Source organism: Mycteria americana, chromosome 3 (genome assembly GCF_035582795.1).
Source record: "Mycteria americana isolate JAX WOST 10 ecotype Jacksonville Zoo and Gardens chromosome 3, USCA_MyAme_1.0, whole genome shotgun sequence".
In the NCBI taxonomy this organism is placed as follows: Eukaryota; Metazoa; Chordata; class Aves; order Ciconiiformes; family Ciconiidae; genus Mycteria; species Mycteria americana.
In genome coordinates, this window is record NC_134367.1 from 93,837,474 (window position 1) to 93,860,913 (window position 23,440).

The 23,440-nt window shown below is 44.2% G+C and overlaps 1 protein-coding gene across 1 annotated transcript; it reads right to left on the reverse strand.

The window, feature by feature from the left end:
• Window positions 1–1,078: 1,078 nt before the first annotated feature.
• Window positions 1,079–23,107, reverse strand: MRPS18A (mitochondrial ribosomal protein S18A). The gene is made up of 6 exons (XM_075496157.1): window positions 22,972–23,107; window positions 22,789–22,820; window positions 19,374–19,478; window positions 12,270–12,393; window positions 11,404–11,470; window positions 1,079–1,835 (listed from the first exon to the last, which is right to left on the reverse strand). The coding sequence occupies exons 1-6, from the start codon at window positions 23,069–23,071 to the stop codon at window positions 1,691–1,693; spliced, it is 573 nt and encodes a 190-aa protein (XP_075352272.1). The 5' UTR covers window positions 23,072–23,107; the 3' UTR covers window positions 1,079–1,690.
• Between the last annotated feature and the right edge of the window lie 333 nt (window positions 23,108–23,440).

The following is a 23,440-nucleotide window of genomic DNA, read 5'->3' on the forward strand; positions in this document are numbered from 1 at the left end:
GAAGCCCTAGGTCAGAAATCAAACCTAGGCCAGCTGTCTGATTACAAAGACATCATGCTTACACAAAAACTAATTTGGAGACAACATGAATGAATGGCTGCTGTCACCCATGAATGACAAACAAAAATAGAGTTGGAGTCAGAGTAGAAAGCTGATGCGTACTGTAAGGGATCAGTACTAAACCCTGAACTTTAGAAAGGCATATTGAAGAGAGTATTTTGTTTTTCAGATGTTAGGTTTCACCAAAATTAGATGGGCCTTTCCAGCTCATGGCACTAAACTGTAGAAAAAAATTAACTGTGGGCATCACCTGGTCTTTTGCAAAATGTGCTCATTCAGGTTCATCTCAAGGCAATGGTTTAATCCAGTGACTTTTCCATTAGTAAAGCTCACTGAGTAGAGCTATCTGGGCTAGAAGACATAGTAACTTCTGTACGTAGGAGAAGAAAGAAAAATCTTTTCCTTTCTGAAGGGCTGTAGGTTTCAAAGCTTCATAAAATAGAGATGGTCAGCCAGAGATTTTATCTCAGCATAGTTAATGAAGTCTTGGCTCTGTCTCCCAAAGGAAAAAGATCTTGGCCAGCTCAAGGGGCTGAATGTAGGGCTTCCATTTCACAAAGTAAGGCTAAAAAGAACCATTATAATCTAATTTTATTTCCTGGGTAATACGGGTTTATCCTTACCCTTTGTTCCTGTCCATACCGATAGGTATTAGCAGATGATGCTGATGAAAGCAGTACAAGGTTAAGTGGCATAGTAGTACATAAAAAAGTTGTGTTGATTTGTAGTCCCCAGATAAATATCAAAGAAATGGAGCCAAAGCAATAATGGCCCTGTTAAATTTAATGAGCCTTTCATACCAGGCCCATAAGTAGCACTTCTCAAGTAGCAGTGGTCAGTAGGGGGAAGGTGCATACATGTACCGTACAGGGAGAGAAATGGTGCCACCTTTTTGTTACAGGATGGAAAATTATGCACATCTGTCAGCCCCAAACTGTCTCAGGAAGCAGCCATATCACTGACACAGAAGACTTATGGCAAGTGTATTTGCAAGGGGGGGGAAAAAAAGGCCAAGTCATCAAGGATGTCAACACTCTGTATTTGCTAGATCCAGGAGTGAAGTACAAGCCAGGAATCCTTAAGAGGACAAGTAAGATGCACACACGCTGTCTGCCACTGCCACAGGTATTCTGCTGCATATTATGTGTAGTACAGATTATAAAAAAAATTAATTTCAGTAGTCATTAACAATTTCTGTTACTGCCAAGGAAACACACTGCAGGCAGGAGTCTTTTTCTTCCATCAGTATCACAGGACAAAAGCCCAAATGAGGCAAATCTGAGTTGAAACACACGTTAATGGGGAATCACCATTCATTGCTGGAAAAAGAAGGAAACATCCTTTTCCAAACCCAGTCGTGGACCATAATGAAACAAAAGTCTTCAGATCCTTTCTGGCTTTGAGATAAAAGTCTTTGCTCCCTGCTTTCTCCAGATCATTCTACACATTGAACTTTGCTTTTCTGAATCTTGTATTCTCCTAGAGGAGCAGATCGCAGCTCATTCACTGGAGACAATATACAGTACTAATGACAGTTTTGGAATAAGAAAATTGGACATACTGACAAACTCGCAAAAAAAGCAGAACAGTGGAAAACAGCTGTGCTTACTGACTATGCCAGTTGTGGCCACTAGTGGTTTAAATAGAGAGGCTTGTGTGTATATTTGACATTATCCTTCAGCAAAGGGTGTCCGACTGGCATGGGTTTTTTGCACCACTTAGGGCCCCTCTTCCAGATGGGCTTTGCAGATCTGACGGACCAGCGGGTCAGATACCTGTCAAAACAACACGAACGCATTTCAGTTTGAGACTGATCACTGAGAAAAGGTTCCAACTGAAGCAGGAGCAGGCACTGTAGTGTTTGCCTCCCCACATGCCTCTTTATAAAAGGAATAACCGTGAGCAGAGCTCCCTCAATTCAGAAGGGACCACTGGAAAGGAATTTTTGTTTGTTTTGGAACTTTTAAGCTGCACCTCTGTACTGAACCCACTGGCACCTGCTTGACTTCCAGTCTCACAAAACAAATCAGGTGTAGTCTCCAGGCTGCTGGCAAGTTGTTCACCTGCAGCTAAACTGGAGTGCCAAATTCCTTCATTGCAACTAAGCCCAAGACTGAATGCATCCAGCCTCTATGGGAGGTGTTATTTAAACAGCTGGCCTCAATAAGGTAAACTAATTACAAAGGCTAAACTCTGTGAGAAATAAAGTCTCTAAAAAGGGATTCGTTTACTTTCAGAGGATAATCGGTTATTTCTTCTGCATGGGATGGGTTTCTGGCCTAGTCTTGTATTTTCATATGCCCAAATTTGCTTTAGTATTCTCCGTACAATACTATTGCAGCTTGCTGGTGCAGAAAGTCAGAACTTACAATGTAAGAGGTACTAGAATGGAATTATCATCACAACTACAAATCTCTGTGAAGAGCAACGTCTGGCAAATATCCTCTGCTTTTTACCATTTGAAGTTTTAGATTTGGCTTTGCAAACAGGCGGGGGATTTCAGATCTAGAATCAGTTACTGGAAATCTTACTCTGTGGCTGGGTGGCCTGGAGTTTTGTTAGGCTTTAAACCTTTTGCTACTAGTAGAGAGGGGAATAGAGGTCCTTAGAGAAAGAGGAGTCTTTTCAGACAATAAAGATTCAAAGTAAAACCCCAGCATAATCTGCACAAACAATGCTCCAACAAATTAGAATTTGGAACAGACTGATAAACTTTGTCCAGCAATGTTTGCATGCCTCTGTTGAATAATCCCATAGTCTTAATGTAACCTCAATCAGTCATCCTCTCCCCAAACAGCTTTGTTACCTTTTATTTGCATCGTGCAAATGTGAGATATTAAGAACTTTGGACAGAGACCATGTAATGCATTTGTTTGAAGGCATTTGGCACATTCCTGACAACTATAAAGAAAGCTTGCTATGCCAGGCAGCTACAGACTGTAACAGCAGCCCATTTTCCTAGCACTTTTCTCCCTCAGCAATCCCGAACAGCATAGATTGAAAAATGAATTGCATTTGGAGGTTCCTGCTGCTGAAATGAAGCCACTTCCAAAATGCTTTGCTTTTGAGGAGTTTATGATAGTTAAAACACCTAGAAGCAACAGCAGGAGGGATTTTGGAGACGGCGTAGAGCAAGATCCAGCCGCTTGTTCTCCTATGTGTGCATTAAATTAGTCTCTTTTGACCTTTAATGTTATGCTAGCGCATTAGTGGAATCCCTTACATAACATCAGGACAGGAAGTAGGAGAGACTCTCCTGTCTCTAATTTCACATGCAAGAGGAGTCAGAGAGTCCAAACGCAGGTCCCCAGTTTGGAATCTGGCAAAGAACCATGGCAAGGCAGCCCCTTTGGGAGAAGCTGTAGGGATATTTGATGGGCACATGGGGCTAGGTCCTTCTTTTCACATTCCCCTTGCTGCAGGGGGAGGCCTGTAGCGCAAGTTTTGATATTGCAAGACTGCACTTACAGCGGAGGAGGAAAAAAATCCCAAATTGTTTTAATGCATCAGTGTGCCAAGTGGAGTTCTGGTCACGTGTCCACACGCTTACGGGAAAGTACTCCCGTGATAATAAATGATCTCACTGGGAGAGAAATGAATGTGTGAATGTGAGATACACATCAATGCTGTGTGCAGGTTTAGACAGACAGTGGCTTTTTAAGAAATCCCTCTGTTTCTGTGTGGGGGCTGGAAGTGCACACCCCAATTCTGCATAGGAAGGAGGATTTAGTAATGGCCTGATTTTAAAGCTTTTGTTATTTCTCTTTTGAGCAGGTCTAATCCAGCCCTCTGGTCCAGGCTTTTGGCTTCCTTTGGGGACTGCAGGCTGGGGCTTTTCATTGTTAGCTGAAACAGACATTTGGACGCTTTCCCTTCCTGGAGCACATTTGCTTTTAGCGCTTTTAATACTTGCTTTGTCCCAAACTCAAACTTGTCTTATTTTGTTTGCTGCTTTTTTTTTTTTTTACCTTGATTCAGCAATGGCAAAAGCCTGATGCCTGGGAGCAGTCAGTCTACAAAGTTCCTTTTCCTCTTTGACTAACCCCAGTTCCTACTGTTTCACAGACAGATTTTTTTTTTCCTGACAGTAAAAACAATCCACAAAACTCACATAAAAGAGCTTCAAAGCCCAGCACACAGGACTTTTCCGCAAACTCTGCCGTCCATGTAAGGTAGTGTACCCCCTTTTCTAGCCAAGTCACCCAACTTTCCATTGTATCCTACCACACGGTTTGTCTTGGGGAGTTTTTACAAGAACCTACGCACACACACTGGCAGATGGTCTGAATTTTCTCAACCAGCTGAGGGTTGTCAGGACAGAGCCTCCATGTGGATGCCAAATGCAGCTGGCCCACAGTATCCTAACCTGTTATCTCAGTGTGCAGAGCTCTCACTCTGGACAAAGGTGGACAGAACTGCCAATCTCAGGGACTGGCAACTCACCTCAGCGTTCTGCTTGCCCCCTTGAGTACGGTAGGATCCTGGTCAACAACCAGAATCACTAGACTCCAGCTGCACAAATGAGTAGTTTGGATAAAGCACAATGGGAATCCTGGTGGGATTTCCCCGATGGGAAAAGGCAAGATATAAACAGCATGGAAACAACTGTGGTTAGTCACCTGCAATCACTGCAACCGCCTAAAATCTCTGTGGCACATGGAAGTCCATTTCCATGGATTTTATTCAGTGAGCAGGAGGACCCCAAAGCCTTCCCACTCAGAGGCTGCCACTTAACACCTAGGAGTAGGCACAGGGCTTCCATGTGCTGGGTGAGGGAAATGACCTACCCATGGGACAACTGCAGTCCTGCACGCAGCCCAAGCAAAGGCCATGTTGGTGCAGTTCAAGGCTGAACTTCTGAACCCTCACTGAACTTTTTCAATCTAGCTTTTGTTTGGATTAAGAGCAGAAGGCAGAGGGCTACAGACTGCAGGAAGCACTCGATCAAAATGCTGGCAAGACTGCCTCCTCCCTGCCACATCCCTTCCCATGACACCTCTTGGCTTTGCTCACCTGCAGCCACTCTGGCTCTTTGCTTTTGAATTCACATGCTATGCACAGCACAGCTTCCATGCAGATGAGAGAAACCACATGCTGCTGGAGTGAAATGCTGATAGCAATGAAACCAGATTCTGCTCCCAGGGAAAAGAGGTGTCCACAGAGCCTGAGAACTTTGTAATTCATGAGGAGTTCATATGGAACGTGCCTCTTTCCTAACGCATAGCAACTTCTTCAGTTCAGGTGATGGAGGCGGGATTGAGTTGCATATTATCTGTGCCAAGTTCTGTTCTTCCAGTAGGAAGCTGAAAATGGAGTGGCAGCTGAGCACTCAAAATCAAATACTTCATAATCTACAGCACCTCTTGCTGACAGAGCCCAGACTCAGGGAACCTGTGACATCCCTTAGTCCTTTTGGAAAGGGAACAACTTCACAGTGTTTTGCTTTAACCAGTATTTTGGACCTGCCAGAAGAAAATGAGTGCTATATTCACATTAAGAGAGCACCTAGATGCTGGCCTGAACTCAGTGACTGTTCTGGATAGAGTGTTAGTCCACACTATCCATGCGACAACTTCCATGCTGGAAAGAAAACTGCTGAGCTATTCAGGTTTCCATTCCTGAAAGCAAGGACAGAAGTTTGACCTGCAGCTGTGCTTGACTGTTTCCCAAATGGTTCTGGTGTGTGGTGGCCTGCACACACATGAATCTGGAATATGAGAACAGTCTGTCACTCTGCACCGTACTGGTGAAATCCCTGAGAACTTCCTCGGCCTCATGGGCTAGCAAAAATATTTTGTTTCTGCAGCACTTAACTGGAACATGCCAGGCTGGAGCACAAATGGATGCAGAAATAACAGCAGGAGGTTTTGAAAGGGAGAGTTCAGGCTGAGGATGAGGGAACAATCCTTGGCTGCAAGACAAATTTGTTTGTGGAATCATCCCTTGGAAACAGCGAAAGCCCCAGACTGGGCCAAACAAGAGAAAATGAACTGTAGGGAATAATTCTGCATTGATGGGGCGTAAACTTCATTGGTTTTCCATGTCCAAGTTCTGCAGGCAAATGATATGGAAGAGAGGGGGAGGACAGTAGACCCAAGAGTTTATGGATGATGTGGGTACTCCAATGGCTATTTCTTCAAAAGCACCCATAGCTAGTAAAGCAGTTAAGTGATAACATTCATGAGCTATCACCGTCAAAAACAAATCAGGCAGAAAGCAAAAAGGCAAAGAACTAAAGTCCAAAAAATGAGAAATATAATGGTAAGTCTCACCTGGACAGTGTCCCAACTGCAGGGGGTAGAAGAGAGAGCTGTGGAGCACTCCCTCAGTTCAATTCTGACCACAAGGTGTTCTCACATGTCTCCTACCACCCCCAGAACCACACAGCTTGGCTCAAACTGGCATTTCACTTTCATGTTATACCTTCTTCTGCAGTTCCCAATGTCCTCCTCTACATTACATTACATTCTGGATGGGTGATCCCATACTGTGCTAGACAGTTGGATGACCAAGAACAAGGCGGGATCTGCAGGCCACTACTTCCCAAAGCATTCTGCTCTTCCTCTTGCATTCCAGTAGTAGAAACAGGATCAGGAGATGGGGTGGGTAGGGGGAAGCCAGCTGCCAAGTGACCCAGAGCAAAGCAGGGAAATTCTTACCTCTGCAGGGAAATCTGGGGCATGCAGGAGGGGATGTCCAAAGTTCGTACAATGGAGACAATAAAACCACTTCAGAAAATAGAGCAGGGATTCTGCTTTTTGGAAAACATAATTGAGTAAGCACCAGAAGAGCACCTTCTAGAGGGGCAGAGCAGGCAGAGGGGTTCTGGATGATAAATCCACACTTCACATCACTAGATCAATGGCAGGGCAGCACCCCTGACCTTTGTTAAGACAGTTTGCTGATAGTTCCATATGGTGGCATGTACATTTTAATCTCAGCTAGGTGATAGCCAGTGCATGCCAGACACTTTGTATTTGAAGCAGGCTCACTTTAAACAGGGTGACCGTGACATAGGCCAAACATTCTGGCCAAGATAGCCACAAGTGCTGCCAAGGAAAAACTGAGGAACAGCTTTTCTGGTGCTCTCAGAAATATACATTAAGACAGCTCCTCAGCCCTTCTTTATGTACTTCCTTAGCACGTTTGCCCAGGAGCCATAGAGCTCCTCCTATGCAGCTGGCCTGTACATCATCTCAGGGGCAAAGAGCGGAGACAAAGCAGTTTTTCATCAGGCTGGTTTGTCCCTCTTTTGGCAGCAGATGAAGCTGCTCTCAAAAATACTGACACAACCTTGGAAGAAGCCTGGCCAAAGGGAGCATCAACCAGAACTTTGCAAGACTGGAGAGAAATGAAAGGGATTGCTCATCCAAATGAAGTAATCTGCCAGACTTCTGCCAGGAAGGGGTTGCTGCTCTGAGTCTACAGAACATCCATAGAGCCTACATGCAGTAAGTGAATGCTCAGGTCTGTATTATGGTAGAGGTGCTGGGCTCTGACTCACACTTCAAGTTACGCTCCCCACAATGAATCTCCTTCAATCTCACATGGTGTGAGTGGAATCAGTCCCTATGGTTATCTTAGGCTTTCATCTTGGTCCTGTCACTCTAGCAGCTGATGGTCTAGTCTAATGTCAAGAACTCTACCATCAGCAAAACATTCTTCAAGCTCAGTGTAAGGTTTTCTGTCCCCAGATGGTAGGAATTCTCATAGAAGTATGTGGGGTAACATCTGGAGTAGACAGTGACTTCTCAGAAGTCCCTCCTTTAAAAAAGTGAAAGATTTCTCAATTCAGAGTGAAGAGTTAGACAACAGACTGCTTACAGGGGGACAACGAGAGGAATTTCAGGGCTTAAGAGGTGAGCACACAAAAGTACATATAAGTACATTTCTGAAAGAAATGCTTTCCTTCAGCAGGGCAAAGCTTATTGTCACAGTCTTGACACAGACTATACGCCTCTATGGTGCTCTGTCTATTCTTTTCATCTTGCACCTTCCTATTTTGGAACAGTATAGCACGAACTGTGCCTTCTGTATGCAAAGCTTTCTTCCATGTGCAATGCAACCTCCTGACGGCAAGAGAGTAAGTGAAGATGAGCGAGGGGGAGAGACAGCAGGAACGGAGGACATGTGACTGGGAATGGACTAAATTCTCAGTATACTGGATACTACTAGTCCACCTGTGAGAACTATCCATCTCAGTTTGCAGACCTGACACAAGTTTGTCTCCGTCTCTGTTCACTGGCTTGTTTCCGCAAGACTACTTCTTTTGACCAAGGAGGACCAGACTGCTGCAGAGCCAAGCAAGTGACACCTCTTTCACCTTTGCAAGCATCAGTGCACAGCAATAGGCAAGCTGCTGTGCCAGGATCCCTGGTTCCCTCACAGATCAGGTTAAAGATCCCTCAAGCAGCTGGTGGCAATTCAATAGCATCTACAACATGGGCACTTCAGTCTGGTTCTGAAGTGTGGCTGGTGAGGGTTATTTTGGAAGGAATGGGGTGCACGAGAGCATATTTCAACACCACACAGAGTAGACCCACTGGTGGAGCACGGAAAAAGCCATCACTGCAGGCAGAGCTGGAGAGCACACGGGCTGGTTAAACTGATGTTAAGAAATATACATTACCTGTGTTCCTGTCTTGGAAGAGCTTTAACAAGGGGCCCAAGCATATTATGGGGCACCTCAGTTTCTCCCCATTGGCATTCCCAGGGCTACAGCAGTGGTGCAAAAAGGCACTGTTACCTCTCATTTAAGCAGAGAGGTGAAAATGAATAGAGCAGCCATTACAGTGATCTCAAGAAGAGCTGAAGCTCAAGGATTTGGAAAATACATCACTTAACTGCAATGTACTGCCCGCTATGGTAGGCTCGCTGTACATCCTGTTCATCCCTTCATGGGCTGACAGTTAAAAACCCAGCAGACACAAATGCAGTGAAAGGACAGGCTAAGTTAGGTGCGCAGCCCTGATATTACACCAGACAGGATTAGAGGATGACCTGGTCATGTTCTCATGGCACCAAACATGGCAGCTTGTTCCACTCAAAAGTCCCAGCCCAATTCTGCCCCTGTCCTCCCCTGCCAGCTCACTTGCATTTGCAGCACCACTGGTTGAGTGCTTCCCAAATTACTACAGACTTACAGAAAGCTTTAGAAACAAGTACAGAGGCAAAGACAAGGTAAGCTTGGACAAGTCATTTATGTGGGAAACTTTTGATACGAGCTCTGGCTTCATTCCCAAAATAAGTACTGGTTGAATGCCTTCAACATGTGGGTACCCTTCAGTCCTCCCTTCAGGCTAGAGGAAGGAAGCAATTTATATCTCCTGCCTTACATGGTGCCAGCTACTGTTCCAGAGAGCAATGTGGGAAGCGCAGGTGGGGGTATGCACAGTCAAAACTCTCACAGAACCACAATGGCCAAGATTTCGCAAGGCTCCAACACACAGAGCTTTCCCCTTCCAGCAGGCTTGAGAAGACAATATCGTGAGGGACCAAGGGAGCACTCCTGAAGTACCTCTGCAGTCTATCCTGGCTCTGGGACTCACTTGTTTAGTTCCAGCCACACCATCAAAACTTTCAATCCAATTTCTTGATCCCATTCTCTTGTGTCCACCCAGACCCCGAAGCCTGCCTATTTCAATGCTGTTTCATCTCCTCAGCAACAGTTCTGCTCTCTTTTTCTAAACTCTGCTTCCACCCTGCTTGCTACGTTCCCTTGCTAGGAGGAAAAAAACAAGGGTGGTATAGGGAGGGCTTGGATACTAATCTCCAACTTAAATCTCTTAATTTTAAAGGTGTAGCACACCTACTTGCATGTAGAACGTATCCGGAGGTATCCATTCTTTGTTCTCACTAAAAGTCTATGGAACAACTTATAAAAGTTGAAGCATTAGATCTGGAGTCCTGGTGTGACTCCAGCAAGATACAGCATTTACCATTTCCTGTCTCAACCTGCTATGCAGGGTTGCTACGTGAATGCTAACGAGATAATGTGCTCCACCCCACAGCTGCTAGATAGACACAGCTACTAAAGAATCCCAAAGACTTCTAAGACACAGGAAAGAAGAAGCTTTCAGAGTTGAAGTATCTGATGGCTACAGGGCTGTATCAAATGTAAAGTCCTCTAATTAGATCCTCACTGATACCCAGCGTGCAGCCTGCCAGTATCCATGGGACATTTCCAAGAGCTTGCCTCAAATCTCCACTGCAGAGAGTGAGACCTGAAATGCAGGAGTCTCCAGCCGCCCCCAGCACTGCAGCCTAAAGCTTTCCCAGCAACAGCCCCATGGCCTCTGGTAACCCCACGGCTTGCTAATGCGAGGTTCATAAACCGCTCTGACATCCCCATGGAAACAGAGTGTGAGGTCATAAACAGGGGATTAGCACCTCCGAGCGCCCAGCACAGTGCAGGAGGTGGCCGCAGGCTTTCCCTTCACCCACCAAAGGCCAGGGGCCATTCAGGCCAGGGAGGGGGAAGAGAGCTTGTAGCACAGGAAGGGCAGGTGGAGGGCAAATCACTGAGTGGGGAAACGGATGGGGCAGAGAGGAACAGGCTTGTGATGGGCCCTTGCTGGCTGCTCAGCCCCCCACTCACTGCTGGTACCCCTCCTGGGCACCCTCCTGCTGTTGGGGGCCAGGCAGCAGAAGGCTAAGAGAGAAGAGACTGCTCAGCCTGGAGAAAAGAAGGCTTGGGGGTGTCTTACCAATGTTTATAAATACCTGAAAGGAAGGAGTAAAGAAGACGGAGCCAGGTTCTTCCCAGTGGTGCCCAGTAACAGGACAAGAGGCAATGGGCACAAATTGAAACACAAGAAATTCTGTCTGAATGTAAGAAAACACTGTCTCACTATGAGGGTGGTTCTCTGGAACAAGCTGCCCAGAGAAACTGTGGAAGGTCCATCCTTGGAGATATTCAAAACCTGACTGGACATAGTTCTGGGTAACCTGCTCTGCTTGAGCAAGGGGGCTTGGACTAGATGATCTCCAGAGGCCCCTTCCAACTTCAACTACTCTGTGATGCTGTGACTCCATCTCTGTGGCATCCTCCTGTGACTGCCCTACTGAGTGTTAGTGATGAGGAGGCGAGTGCAGCTGAGGAAGGGAGGACAGACTCTAACGTGTGGCAGTTTTAATCCTGTGTGGATAAATGTTTTGAGTGAGATGTGGTTCATCCTTAAAAGACTGACAAGAGAATATCATGACAGATGTTACTCCTCTGAAATGCTATGAGTACTCTTTGAGTGCTGTTGCCTGAGGCATGTTTTACCCAGTTAGAAGGAACTGCTTTTCCTCTTCCAATGTATTCCTGAAAACAAGATGTGGAAAGACAAGACTATTCACCTGTTGAGCTTGGGTTTCTTGGGAATATGCCCTTCAGGAAGTGGAGGCCTGTGGTTTGGCAACAAACCTGAAGCAGAAAAAGAAAGGCGTGAGAATATTTTGCAGTGCCTCCTTGCCTCTATAGCATCCAGAAGTTACATTACACCTCATAAGCCAGGCAACCCAGATCCCTACTGCGACAGCACAGCAAAAACTCAAGTACAGTAGAAAGGGTATTTTATCTTTAGTTATTGTTGAACCTGCACCCCAGCCAAAGAGAAGCTAGGAGGTTCTGCTGGGTATAGAGAGGAAATACACACCAAAGACACAGCCACTTGGACTCATCGAAGAGGCTTTTTCAGAGGCCATAAGGTACTGGCATCCAATCAGATTCCATCTCCAGGATGAAAATCTGACTATTAAAATTGTCAGTCCATTTAACTTGGATACAACTCAAGTACCAGGCATAAAGATCAGCACAATACTCCGACTGTGTCAACCTGTGTCCCACTCCCAGGGTAAAGCAAAAAAGTCTTCACATGGCAGATGGTAGACAGGTGCATGTTATTAACGGGGTAGGTCAAGCTTACGCTAAATCAAGTGATTTCAGAAGCTGGTATTTAATCAGTAGTTACTAGAGACTGAGCTACTTCCCAGATCTTTCTGCAACAGCAGACTCATCTACAGGGATAAGTGTCTGCTGCTAAGGCAGGAGCCAAGACACACAGAAAGCAGAACAAGTAGTCTCTGGTCCACCATCCTGTCCCAACACTTGGACCATAATGAGTTTGCTGGGTGACTGGACAATGACATCCCACTGAGCTACACTAATTGGGTGGGAGACCCCTCTCAAGGGGTAAGGGGTTGTTTCAGGAGGAGGCTAGTACCTGCACGGTGAGCCATCTGCACACAGACAGCAATCTTCTTGTGCTCCTCCAAACAGAGGCCTGTGATCCTTCGTGGCAGCATCCCTCCATCAGAACGGATAAACTGACTCAGCAGCAAGACATCCTGAGAGAGCAAGAGAAGGGCAAAACCATCAGTGCTACAGCTACTTTAACTGCTGTGGTTCTTAGGTGTTGTGTTGACCCTCGCGCTGCATACAGAACTCAAAACAAAGCAAAACAAAACAATGATTCCTTCCTACGTGCTTTGGCTGCAGCCTGACAACAAGTGGCTTTTGCTTGCTGTCACTCCGCCTGCCAGCTTAGCTCAGTAAGGTCACTCAGATGGTCTGAGTCTTCCCCTGACTTCACTAGTGTAAACACATGATGTCAGCTGCAATCCCTGCTACTTCACTGTCGCTTGCTCCAACATTCTAGCTAAGATAATGTGTCCTAGGTACTCAGGCACAGTTACACAAGACCTACAGATGGACAGTGTTTACACAACTTGAAATGCCATCACAGCTGCTATCCTAAAGGTCACAGAGATGTTAGATCACCTCTGGCCCCCTCCTTGTTCCCTCAGAGCAGGATTGTTCTCTGCTATCTACTCCTCAAACTTTTATCCAGTTTCCCATGGTGGAACTTCCCTCATGTCTCTCTGAAGGGGTGGAGCGCAGGGAAATGGTCCAAGATCTCGCACGAAGAAGCTTTTTGTAAGAAAAGAACATGTGCTGATGAGAAAGACCTAATAGGATAAATTGCTGCCTTCAGTCCTTCGGCTGTGCATCTATGAGGTGGGGCTGTTACAGCCATGCTGGATGGAAGGAGCGCTCGGAGCATGCCAAGCGTTTGTCTGTGATTCAAGAATCATTTAGATTACACTGCTGTTGACCTTTCCAATTAAGAGCTCTAGAAATGTAAAGCACTCTTAATAAAAACAAAAAGGGATCTCTAGGATCAGATAGTATCACAGAGCTGGGATGACAAATTTTTAAACACAGCAGCAACAGCTGTTGCACGAGTGTCCCATTAACTACACAGTACAACAGCCCAGTGTTTAGATACGTGCTCTCCATTTCCACACACAGCACCACTGCAAATATACCCCTCAGGCCCATATAGGCAGGTCCCCTTGACATGCTGACGTCAGCATAAGTTGGCCCAAAGGGCCTCTGGAGACTCTGTGCTTTTTTTTTTTCCCCTCCATCTGTTGACAGACTTGTTGCTAGTTGAGAGTTTACTTCTCCACCGCTGTTGTAAACGTGTTCATAGTTGAGGTAGGTGGACCATGCGGAGGCTGCCTGCAGGGATCTGCCAGTGAGCACCCCAACAGAATGAGAATTCAAACCAGGTACGTCAGCACTTTACACCCCCCTGTCTAGGGCAACAGGCGAGAACAAAGAGTGCTTGTTGCTTTTCACATTGGGTGACCCTGACTCTGCCTGTTGTTCACAGATTTGCAGACAGATTCGCAGACCTGCTCCCATCCCCCTATCTTTGCTCTTTTACAAAGAGCTCCCTGGAGCATTCCTAGCTTCATTTACTGCCCTTGCAAAAGCAAACAATCACAAGTGGATATAAAATGAGTATTCAGAAAACCTAGCTATCTAGGAATTATACATCCACCCCCACCGCACAAGACCAGCTCAGCTCTGAAGGGGGCTGTTGGAATTCTGTATGGCTTTCTGGTAATGACCGATTCTGACAGATGCTGTCATATAAGTGTTGCAGTCAAAATTTAGAGTTTTTTGTTTGTTTTGGGTTTTTGTGGTTTGTTTTTGTCCTTCCCCCTCCCTGTCTTCAATCCCACCCTCACTAATATCATCATGACACACAATTTCCCTCTTCCCCTAACTGGCTTCCTTTCTACCTCCACTTGTCCACAATGAATGTGTTCAGACTGATTTTCAGATCTAGCTCCTTTGAAAATACAGCAGGTTAGGCAACTTCTCACTGATACAAAATGACTTATCAATCACCATACAGAGTGATGTTTTATCCAAAGAACAAGAAAAGCACAGCTGAGCAACTAGCAGCAAGCTCCTGAGAGGCCATCTATGGTTAAAACAGAAGCCAAGTGTCCTCAGCCCAACTAACACATGGCCTTGCCAATGAGAAAAGTAACCAGGGGACCAGTTGGTGCCAGCTGCGTTGGCGGAAACTGGACAGAGACCAGCCAAACAGTCCAAGAGCACTGACTTTCAGCCACTCCTGAAATGCACTGGATTGGATTCAGGAAACCAGAGCAAGACTCTATCCCTTTTTCCTCTTCTTTAGCCATCCAGCTCTCCAAAACACCAACAGCTCAATTTGCCATTTAGCACAAACATATCACTTCCCTAGGTGAAAAAGGGCTGTTCAGCTCCAAGTGCCTAGAAAGAGAAAGACTTTCTAGACTTTTCTACTAGCCCGCTGCATTACTCTGTGGGGAAGAGGAAAAAGGGAGCTGATGGCGAGTTTGAGGCTGTTCCAGTCCTTGCAGGCGTGAAAGCCTAAGTAGGCCATAGGCTCTTGTGAAGGGTGTGTGTGGTCCAAGTGATTTCTCATATTACCACCACGCCTCATGGAGTCACAGGCTTGTTATCAAGTGTTTCCATGCAAAGGAGGGAGGTGGGAAGCAAAGGGAGATAGCCTTTCTTTTTCTCCCTGTGGAAAAAAATCAGGAAAATCCATTCTCTGTTATCATCTCTGACCAACAGTGTCACCAACTGACTAACACCCTTGTGTGGCAGTCATTTCTTAACTGAAATCATCTATGTCCGAGCCGCTGCAGCTCCAAATTACACTCACGCCATTTGGCTTAAAATACTGCACGCTCGACAGAAGGTTTGTCCATTTCTGACGATCCCCACAGTTAACAGGCCAGGTGCCTCTCCCAGAGTACTCACACAGATGCATCTTACCACAGGGAGAAAGCAGACAGGTACAGCCAACTTTATGGGGCAGCTGTGGAGGGAAGCGAACAAGTATGTGCAGTGGTCAAAGAAAAAAATATGTCTGGCAAGTTCTTGTGGTGCCGTCATGTTCCATGAAATTCACATTCTGTGCTAGTGGACAGCCAAGCCTGTAACCACGAATTTGTTTTAATCACTGGACAGCTCCCACGAGGCTGGACCCAGACTCCCACCCCTGTAATCTGCAGCATTTGATGAAAACAACTTGGATTGAATTAATCTAGGGCTAATAGGCAAAGCTTGCAGTTTGGTTTCCCCTAATTGCTGCCAAAGCAAGACGACATATTTACTGCCTACTCAAACTAATGATGTTTGAAGTGGATAAGGGGGAAAATGAAAAACAAGTTTAGCCTTTACCTCTAAAACGGCTGGATAAACTTGCTAAGCGAACACTACGTACAGCATGTTCTTGTGAATGGATGGCAACCAAAATGCAGAGGCATCTCTGCATTTTATTATCTGCAGACACTCTGAAAAGCAGGATTCATTAAAATCTTCATTTACCACAAGAAGAGTTCTGTCTGTGTAGCCAAATTAATACAGGGCTATATCAGACAAGTCTGCCAGTCATTATTTCCAGTTATCAAGAGTCTAGTTTTTCCTTTCTCCCTAACTTCTGGAAGCTGTACACCATTCTCCGGGCATTTGGTAACAGGATTGCAGGTTTCAATCCGGTTGCATCCTGACAATGACCAAAATAATTTTTTATCTCCAATGGATATGAAAAAAATCAATTGAGGTCTCAGTTTCAAGAGACAGACACACAGAGACCACAGACTGTGGGAATTTATACCTTAGGCTCTGTTATCCTGAGCCTCAGCAGAGGCTAAGGACTGAACTGGCAAAGACAACTGCAGCCCTCCACACCACAGCTCGGGCAGGTTGGAATCATGACCTGCTAGTGCTCACAATGCCTGTTCAGTTGATTAATAACTTCGGAGACATTGGTCCCCCAGTTCTCTGACAGCCAAAGTAACTCATTATGCCACTACTTTAGCCTGTGCTAGTTGCACATGACAAAAGGAAAGTCCTATGAGGTCATATTACTCAGCTCCCTCAGGGGCTAATTCAACACTTCCCTTTTCATAGTGCCTCATTCAGTCCAATTACAAGCGTCCCAAGCAAAAAAGCTCACACTTCTGTGCAACTGACTGATCTCAGCTTATCAATCTCAAAGGAACCACTGTGATCCATCTATTCTGATCTCTTACCAAGCACAGATTATAGGTTATGCTGTATGAACTAGGCTATATCTTTAACAAAAATAGCTGTTCTCAATTTACAGACTTTTAGGACAATTAACCACCAGCGAGTAAATTGTGCCACTGTTTAATTACTGACACAGTTAAATGCCTGCACTTTATTATTTAAGCATTTCAAGATTCTGCTACTCACCACTGCTGCAGCAAAGAAAAATACCAGAGTGCACTTTTGTGCAGAAAAGGGAGATTTTATTCACCTTAACATTTAAAAGCCTGAAAATCCATGACTGGTACAAAGCATTCAAACATATAAGGGACTTATTCAAGCAGAAGAGGTGGTCTACTCCAGAACTGAAATTTCTCCTAGTTTTCATCAGCCCCACAGAGGAGTGCTTCTAAATACTGAGGTAAGAACCTTCGACAATTCTACGAGTTCACACTGCCCTCTTTAGCTTTTTGTCCAGGTTCTCCTCTGCTCTACAGCAGGAGTACTGGATATATATATGCCAGATGCATATGCATTCAAAAACTACACAACAGCCAGGATGGACATGTTCCTACTTTGTCTCTTGGGGCCACAATTTCTTAGGAATGATCACAGCAATGATTCTCAAGACTCTGGCTGCCCAATCTCTCCTCACATTTGGTCTTCTCTTGCCTCCATACTGAACAGTAGAAATCTGGATTTAAGAACCAAACTAAACTGAAGTGTGGAAGAAAACTCATAATCTTAGTTCACTCTACAAACACACCTAACACTCATGCTTTACATTGTCTGTTGGGACCAACAGCCTACTTCTCATCCTGGAATTCAGGCACTACAGCATCATTGTCTAAAACAGCTTCTTTGGTTCTTGATAGCGCTGTTATCTCTACGTGCAACAGAGTCTTCTACCACAGACAACAGTAGAAAGTGAGTCTACATATTAGTTTCCGAGATTTAATTCGCTCCCATGGCTCATTTCATCCCTGAGCATCAGTTTACAGTTTCTCTGGAGCTGTTAATGTGTGACTCACAGAATGCTTTCTGGAAATCTGTAGAACTACCCAGTTTAATGATACTGTTGACTCCTCACATTTAAAAGTCACATAAAACTATATTAACCTTAAGAAAGTATTTTCCAGTGTGATTGGTCTGTTTTGATCATAACACAATTCAGCAACCATGAAAAAGAAAAGAGTTGCAAGAAAGCGCACATTCAAACGTGAGCAACACAAAACAAATGTGATCTGTTTTTTGTAGTACTTTCCATACCTTAATGGTATTTGCCATTTCTCCTAATTTATTATCATCTGCAAATTCATTGTATTTTTAGCTTTCCCAGATTGTTGGGAAACCAGAGCAGAGAACACTAAATACCTCCCTCCCCCAACTTATTTCACCGTTTAATATTGCATCCAGCCTGAGTCAGAATCACTGACAACACTCAGATCCTAGACAACATCTGCAACACAGGCTTTGAAAGACACTAAACTGATACTTCATTTACATCTCACATCTCGTTTCACCTGCCTGAAGTAATTGTAAGTATTTTGCCTGGCACTATTTCTGTACTTATGTTCTTCGTAATTCATGAGTAATAATTAGTCCTATCCAACAGGTTATTTATTTTTACTCCTAGTTGATACTATTTTACTTGGAATTTGCAATGTTTGGTTTACCAACTGGTAATCATCAGCATCAGTCGGCTTCCTTTCTCACCTACTTAGTATTTCACTTGCTATTTTCAAACTATTTGGTGATTCCTTAGGATTTTTTTCACACTTTAAAAAAATCCTGCAAGTGAAGTAATATATTTGTTAGCTAATTCCTTTAACATCTTGGGGCTACATGCAATCCAGGCCTGCTGGTCTGTACCTGTTTTTTCCTGTTGTTTCACATTCGCAAGATTGCCATTACTACCTAGCTATTAAAACATAATTTTTCTTTTGTGTGTGTGCGCTAGGACTGCATGCAAGCAGCTTAGTCATTCTGCAGCCAACATGGCTTTCAGTCCCCTTCTCCTCTCATTAATGGACTTTCTTTCTCACAAAGATTTATTTTCCTCCAGAAGCATTTTTATCTCTCTCGCCCTAATCCCATTGACATTAACTTATTCTGAGTTTTCTGTTGCTTTACCTTAGTAACAGCATGTTCCTGTCTAGTTTTCTTCTTTTCTAATTCCAGTACTGGGTTTTTAGCTTGCAAGGGGGCACTTAGTCCTTTTGTAAACTCTGTGTTTGAATGACTTCTTGTAAAGTTACATTCTGCATCTTCTATCTCACGCTTCTCATTCTAAAGTGTTCTTGACTGTTGTGCTTTTGTTTTAAAGCGTTACAGTATTTTCCTCCCATCTTCTACATTTAGTGTTAGTAATCCTCTCATTAGTTAATGAACTTCTCATTAGCATTTCCTGCAAAAAGTGTGAATTAAACCTATGTTTTCTGTTGCAAGGGAGGTAAACATGTATGCTCACCTTCATATCCATTAAGAGTTTTAAAAGTTATATAAAAAAGTAATTACCTTAGCGGACAATGACCCAATGAGAAACTGTAGCGCTTGAAGACATTTAATTGATCTAGTCAAGTCTTTTGGCCTCTCTGGAATTAGAACAGGCCTGAATCAGTTGACTAAATGTTGCATTCCAGTTTGATTCTCCTGGAAGTGCAATGCTGAAAGGCAGCTGGGCACAGAAGAGATAAACCGCCTTCTCAGATCAGATAGCCATGTGTGTAAGTCCAAACCTCCTATTCGATATGAGCTCATCCTTCTTTTCCCCAGGAACACCATCAGCCAAGGCAAACAATTACTATGTAGGAAGCTCTTTTTACAACCAAGAGAAGCAGAGATGGAGTTAATTATCCTTACTACACCCAGCAAAAGACAAGAGGGGCAGGTTGCACAGTATGTGTAAGAGCAGTATTTATCTAGCTGTGAGGATGGGGGAACTCTCCTTCATTAAACTTACCACATAATCGTACTTATGCTTCAGGTTCCAGCGACAGATGGGACACTGGCCAGATGGGTTTGGAGGAGTTGGTGTTTCAGCATCCTCTATAATTCTGCCTTCAATCTAGGAAACAATTCAAAGGATATAATGATCAGGCATAGTTTAGACCTCTACCTGCACCTGTGACTTGAGGAATACTTTTCCTCAAGTCCGCAACATATTGACCAGTATTGTGCAGATGTAAGGGGAACAGTATCTGCATTATTGCATTATTCAACTTGCTTATATATAGATATACCAAGCACTTTGGATATACACAGACTATGGGGAAAAGAACAAATCCAAGGGGCGTAGAGAACCATTCAGCAAATTCTTGTATATGTTTCACTAAATGTAAACTAGTTCACAGACAGTGTAAAGTTCTCATATTCGCCTGAATTTCATTTATTGCAGTACTCCTTTGAACCACTATGCCTTGAAATTGCAGTGGCCCTTTAGCCAGAAGCTTTAAAACACATTTTTTCTAGGAATAAGAGAATGTCACAGAATAGCAGATGCACGCTGTGGACCACAACATGCAGGGGCTTGCTAGATTATAAATTGCCAACACGGAAAATTCTGAACAAAAGTTAAATTTAAGAAAGGACTGTTAGGAGATGTCTGTGGGTTTGTGGTTTTCTTTTGGTCTTTGAGGTTTTTTTTGTTGTTGTTTTTTGTTTTTTTAAATACACCAATATTTTATCCAGTTTAATTCCCTGAACAATTCCTTTAGGAGATAATTGTATAATCTTTTCTATACTGCTATGAAGTGGTGACATCTAACACTCAAGTTTTCTCAAAAGTAACATGCAAAGAGATGTAGAAGGTGTGTGTGGGAAGAACTTGAGAAATTTGTTTTCTAAACGTAGATATGTTAGGAATATGAAGTCTATCTACATGTGCGCTTGTCTTTTTTTGAGGACTTATGAATAGAAGCAAGAGCCATCTCAAATTGCAGCTGAATGGATAGAAAAGTCAATAAAACTAAGCCATTTTTTTCTCAAAAATATTTTTGAAGTTTTCTCTGGTAAAATTAAGATTCAAACCAGATTTTGAACACCAACTGACAGCCTCAAATAAGCACCAGAGAGTTTAAAAAGAAACCCTGGGTGGAATGCAATGTTACTTTTAAGAAAAAAGCTGTCTGATTTAGACTGAACCGACGGGTTCTGTGCCTGGGAAGAGAAACCTGGGAAGAGAAAAGCATGACATTTTCTGTAAGTGTGCATGGGACACTGGCATCCAGCTGAACTGTCAGAACTGTTTTATACCATGGATTTGTGTCTTTCTTGTCTAGTGATGGCAAAATGGAAACAGATAAGTTACTTGTAGTTCAAGCATCTCGGTACCTCGAAGAGAGGGAATATTGTCAATTTTTAAGTAAGATTCCTCCCCCCACAAGTAGAACGGCCAGTTTTACAAAAACAAAAAAGTAACTATGAATATAAAATATAGGTCAGTATCTAATTTTCTATTCTTTGGTAAAATAATTTTCTGGGAAGCTGGTGTATCTGGTCTTGATTCTTGCCAGTCTGGCTTCAGACTGTACTTTGACTGTAATTCCATCTTGGAAATTAATAAAGATTCAGAATGCTATGTCAATACCAATTTTTCTTGAAATAAATTTCATTGTACAGCTTTTGGCAAATATTCCGCAACTATTGAGGGCTTTCATATTGTTAACCCAGTCAGTTGTTATTCTTCTGTTAGAGAACTAAGAGGGAATATAGGGGCTCTACATTCTTAGTATGCTGATGAAATCCAGATTTCTCTGTGGTTCATTCATATGGTTCACGTCAAACACTTCCTCCAATACTGATAAAAGCAAAGACACACAGAAGCATAGAAGGATGGATTCAGAAAAGACTGACGTAGAGTTGGTAGGATAAGTGGAATGACCAGAGGATATGCTGAGAAACGTATCAGCCCTTTAGTTGGTCAATTTACACCATTTGTTACAAGTTTTTCCTCATCTAGGGGCACTGAAGGATCCTAGATTGATGCTAGGATATTATACAGTAGAAATATCCAAATCTCCCTTATGCTTCTACAGTGGGCAAGAAGAATTATTTTTCTAAAGGGCTCTGGTACTGCAATGCATACCTTTTTTACTTCAAGCCTCAGTTACTGCCACACCTTAAACTCATTTTTGTTGACAGTCTTAGAGATCTTGTTAACTGCCATATTCTATTTGATATTTATATCTAAAATATAAGTAACCTGCTCCATTCAGGTTTCAAACATGACAATGTCCACTAATACAAATGCGACAAGAAGGAAGCTCAGACTTTCAAAGGTATGAACAACCAGGTTTTGTCTGTTTCATTAGCAAGCAAAAAAAAGTCTGTCCCCTCCTTATTATTTATGTATATATAGATTAGCATTTAGTGCACTGTCTTTTAGCTATTCCCAAATAATTCCTGCTCCACTCTCCTCCTTATATTTACACATTTCAAAATAGCTGTGCTACCTGTCTCCAGCCAAGGCCTAGATTGCTACTGGCATATGTAATGTGAGCAAAATAATGCAGTTCCCCTCCCCCCCCCCCAGTAATTTCAGTGCTACTTCTAAAGTATGACAATTCTTTTGATAAAGTGCAACAAAGCAGATGGTGTTAATTAAGTAAAATTCTAATTCTGCTGCTTTGGTCTTTTCCTTCCCGTCTTAAACTATAGCTGAGAAAATGCTCTTTATCAGTTACTTCAGAACTTCTGTTTTATTTTCAGGAAGAGTTTTCCTTTAGTATTTAAGGTCTTCCTTTGATGATACCCCTTCCACTGAAATATTTTTCTTACCAAATGCATTACAAGATACAAACTTTGTATCACCTGCAGTCACTATGGCACACAGTGATTAACAAACACAACACAGATAAAAGGCAAGCAATGTGCGTGGCACACAACCAGCACAGACCCATCCTGCAATGCCACACTGCGTTGCTGGCCCAGGGTGAAGTGACACAGCCACCAGGCAAACCTCCTTTGTGACTGCCCACACTCGATGCCGAGAGTCACTATTTTAAAAAATGAACCTACTTGAAGAACTGCCTTTTGCATTTTGGGTCCCTGGTCAGCGCTTCCAGGGGTGCGGTGAGGCGTTTGGTGCTCATGGGTGGCTCTGACTGGAGGCACCTGTCACCAGCAACGGGGTGACGATCCTGACCTTCGGCAGCCAAACCCTCCAGCCGGCTTACCAGAACTCGCAACACACTCCTACCTTGGTTTTGCCTTCATACCCTGCGATGGCTTTCAGGCAGAAAAGCGGCCCTTTTGTCCCTTTTATTTTTTCCGGGGGGGGGGGGGACGGACACAGACACATACACACAACGGGAGGCTGAAGGAGGGAGAAACGACTGCAAGGGCAGCTACTGAGGAAAAGGGGTGCAGGGACTTACTGTGGTCGTGTTGCCTTCAGTCACTTCCACGACTGCAAAAAAAGAGATGGGAGGACAAAATGAGACTCATTCAGCCTAAAAGAAACAGTATTTTTTGGGGGGGAGAGTGTGAAATATAGTGAACGCAACCGTCTCTCCCGGCCGCGGGGAGGCAACGGGGCTCGGGGCAGCCTCTGGACTCACCCTCCCGGAGGGCTCGGGCCGGCGGCGAGACCCAACCGTTTCCGAAGAGCCCGGTGAACAACCGCCTCAACCCCCCTCGCAGCAGGCTGGGCGCCGCCATCTTGCCGTCGCCTCGCTGACGTCACTCCCGCTTCCGCCGGCGGGAAGGCGGGCTCTGCCGCCGCCATTTTGATGCGCGTCTCTCTCCCGCCCCTGTCACCTGAGGGGAAGGAGGAGGCGCGAGGCTGTTATTCCCCTGCCTAGCATCTTCCCCCTGGAGTGGTTTTCCTTATTTTTTCGTTTGTTTGTCTGTTTGTTTTAAGGTTTTCTGTTGTTGTTTTGAGCTTTGGGGTCTTGGGTTTTTTTGGATTTTTTTGAGCTTGGGATGGAGGTGAATCTAGAGGTCGTGCTGGCTTTGCATTGTGGAGGCCTGAGCTATGCTCCTGCCACAGCTCCTGAGTCTCTCCTGGATCTCCAGTGAGAGGAAGAG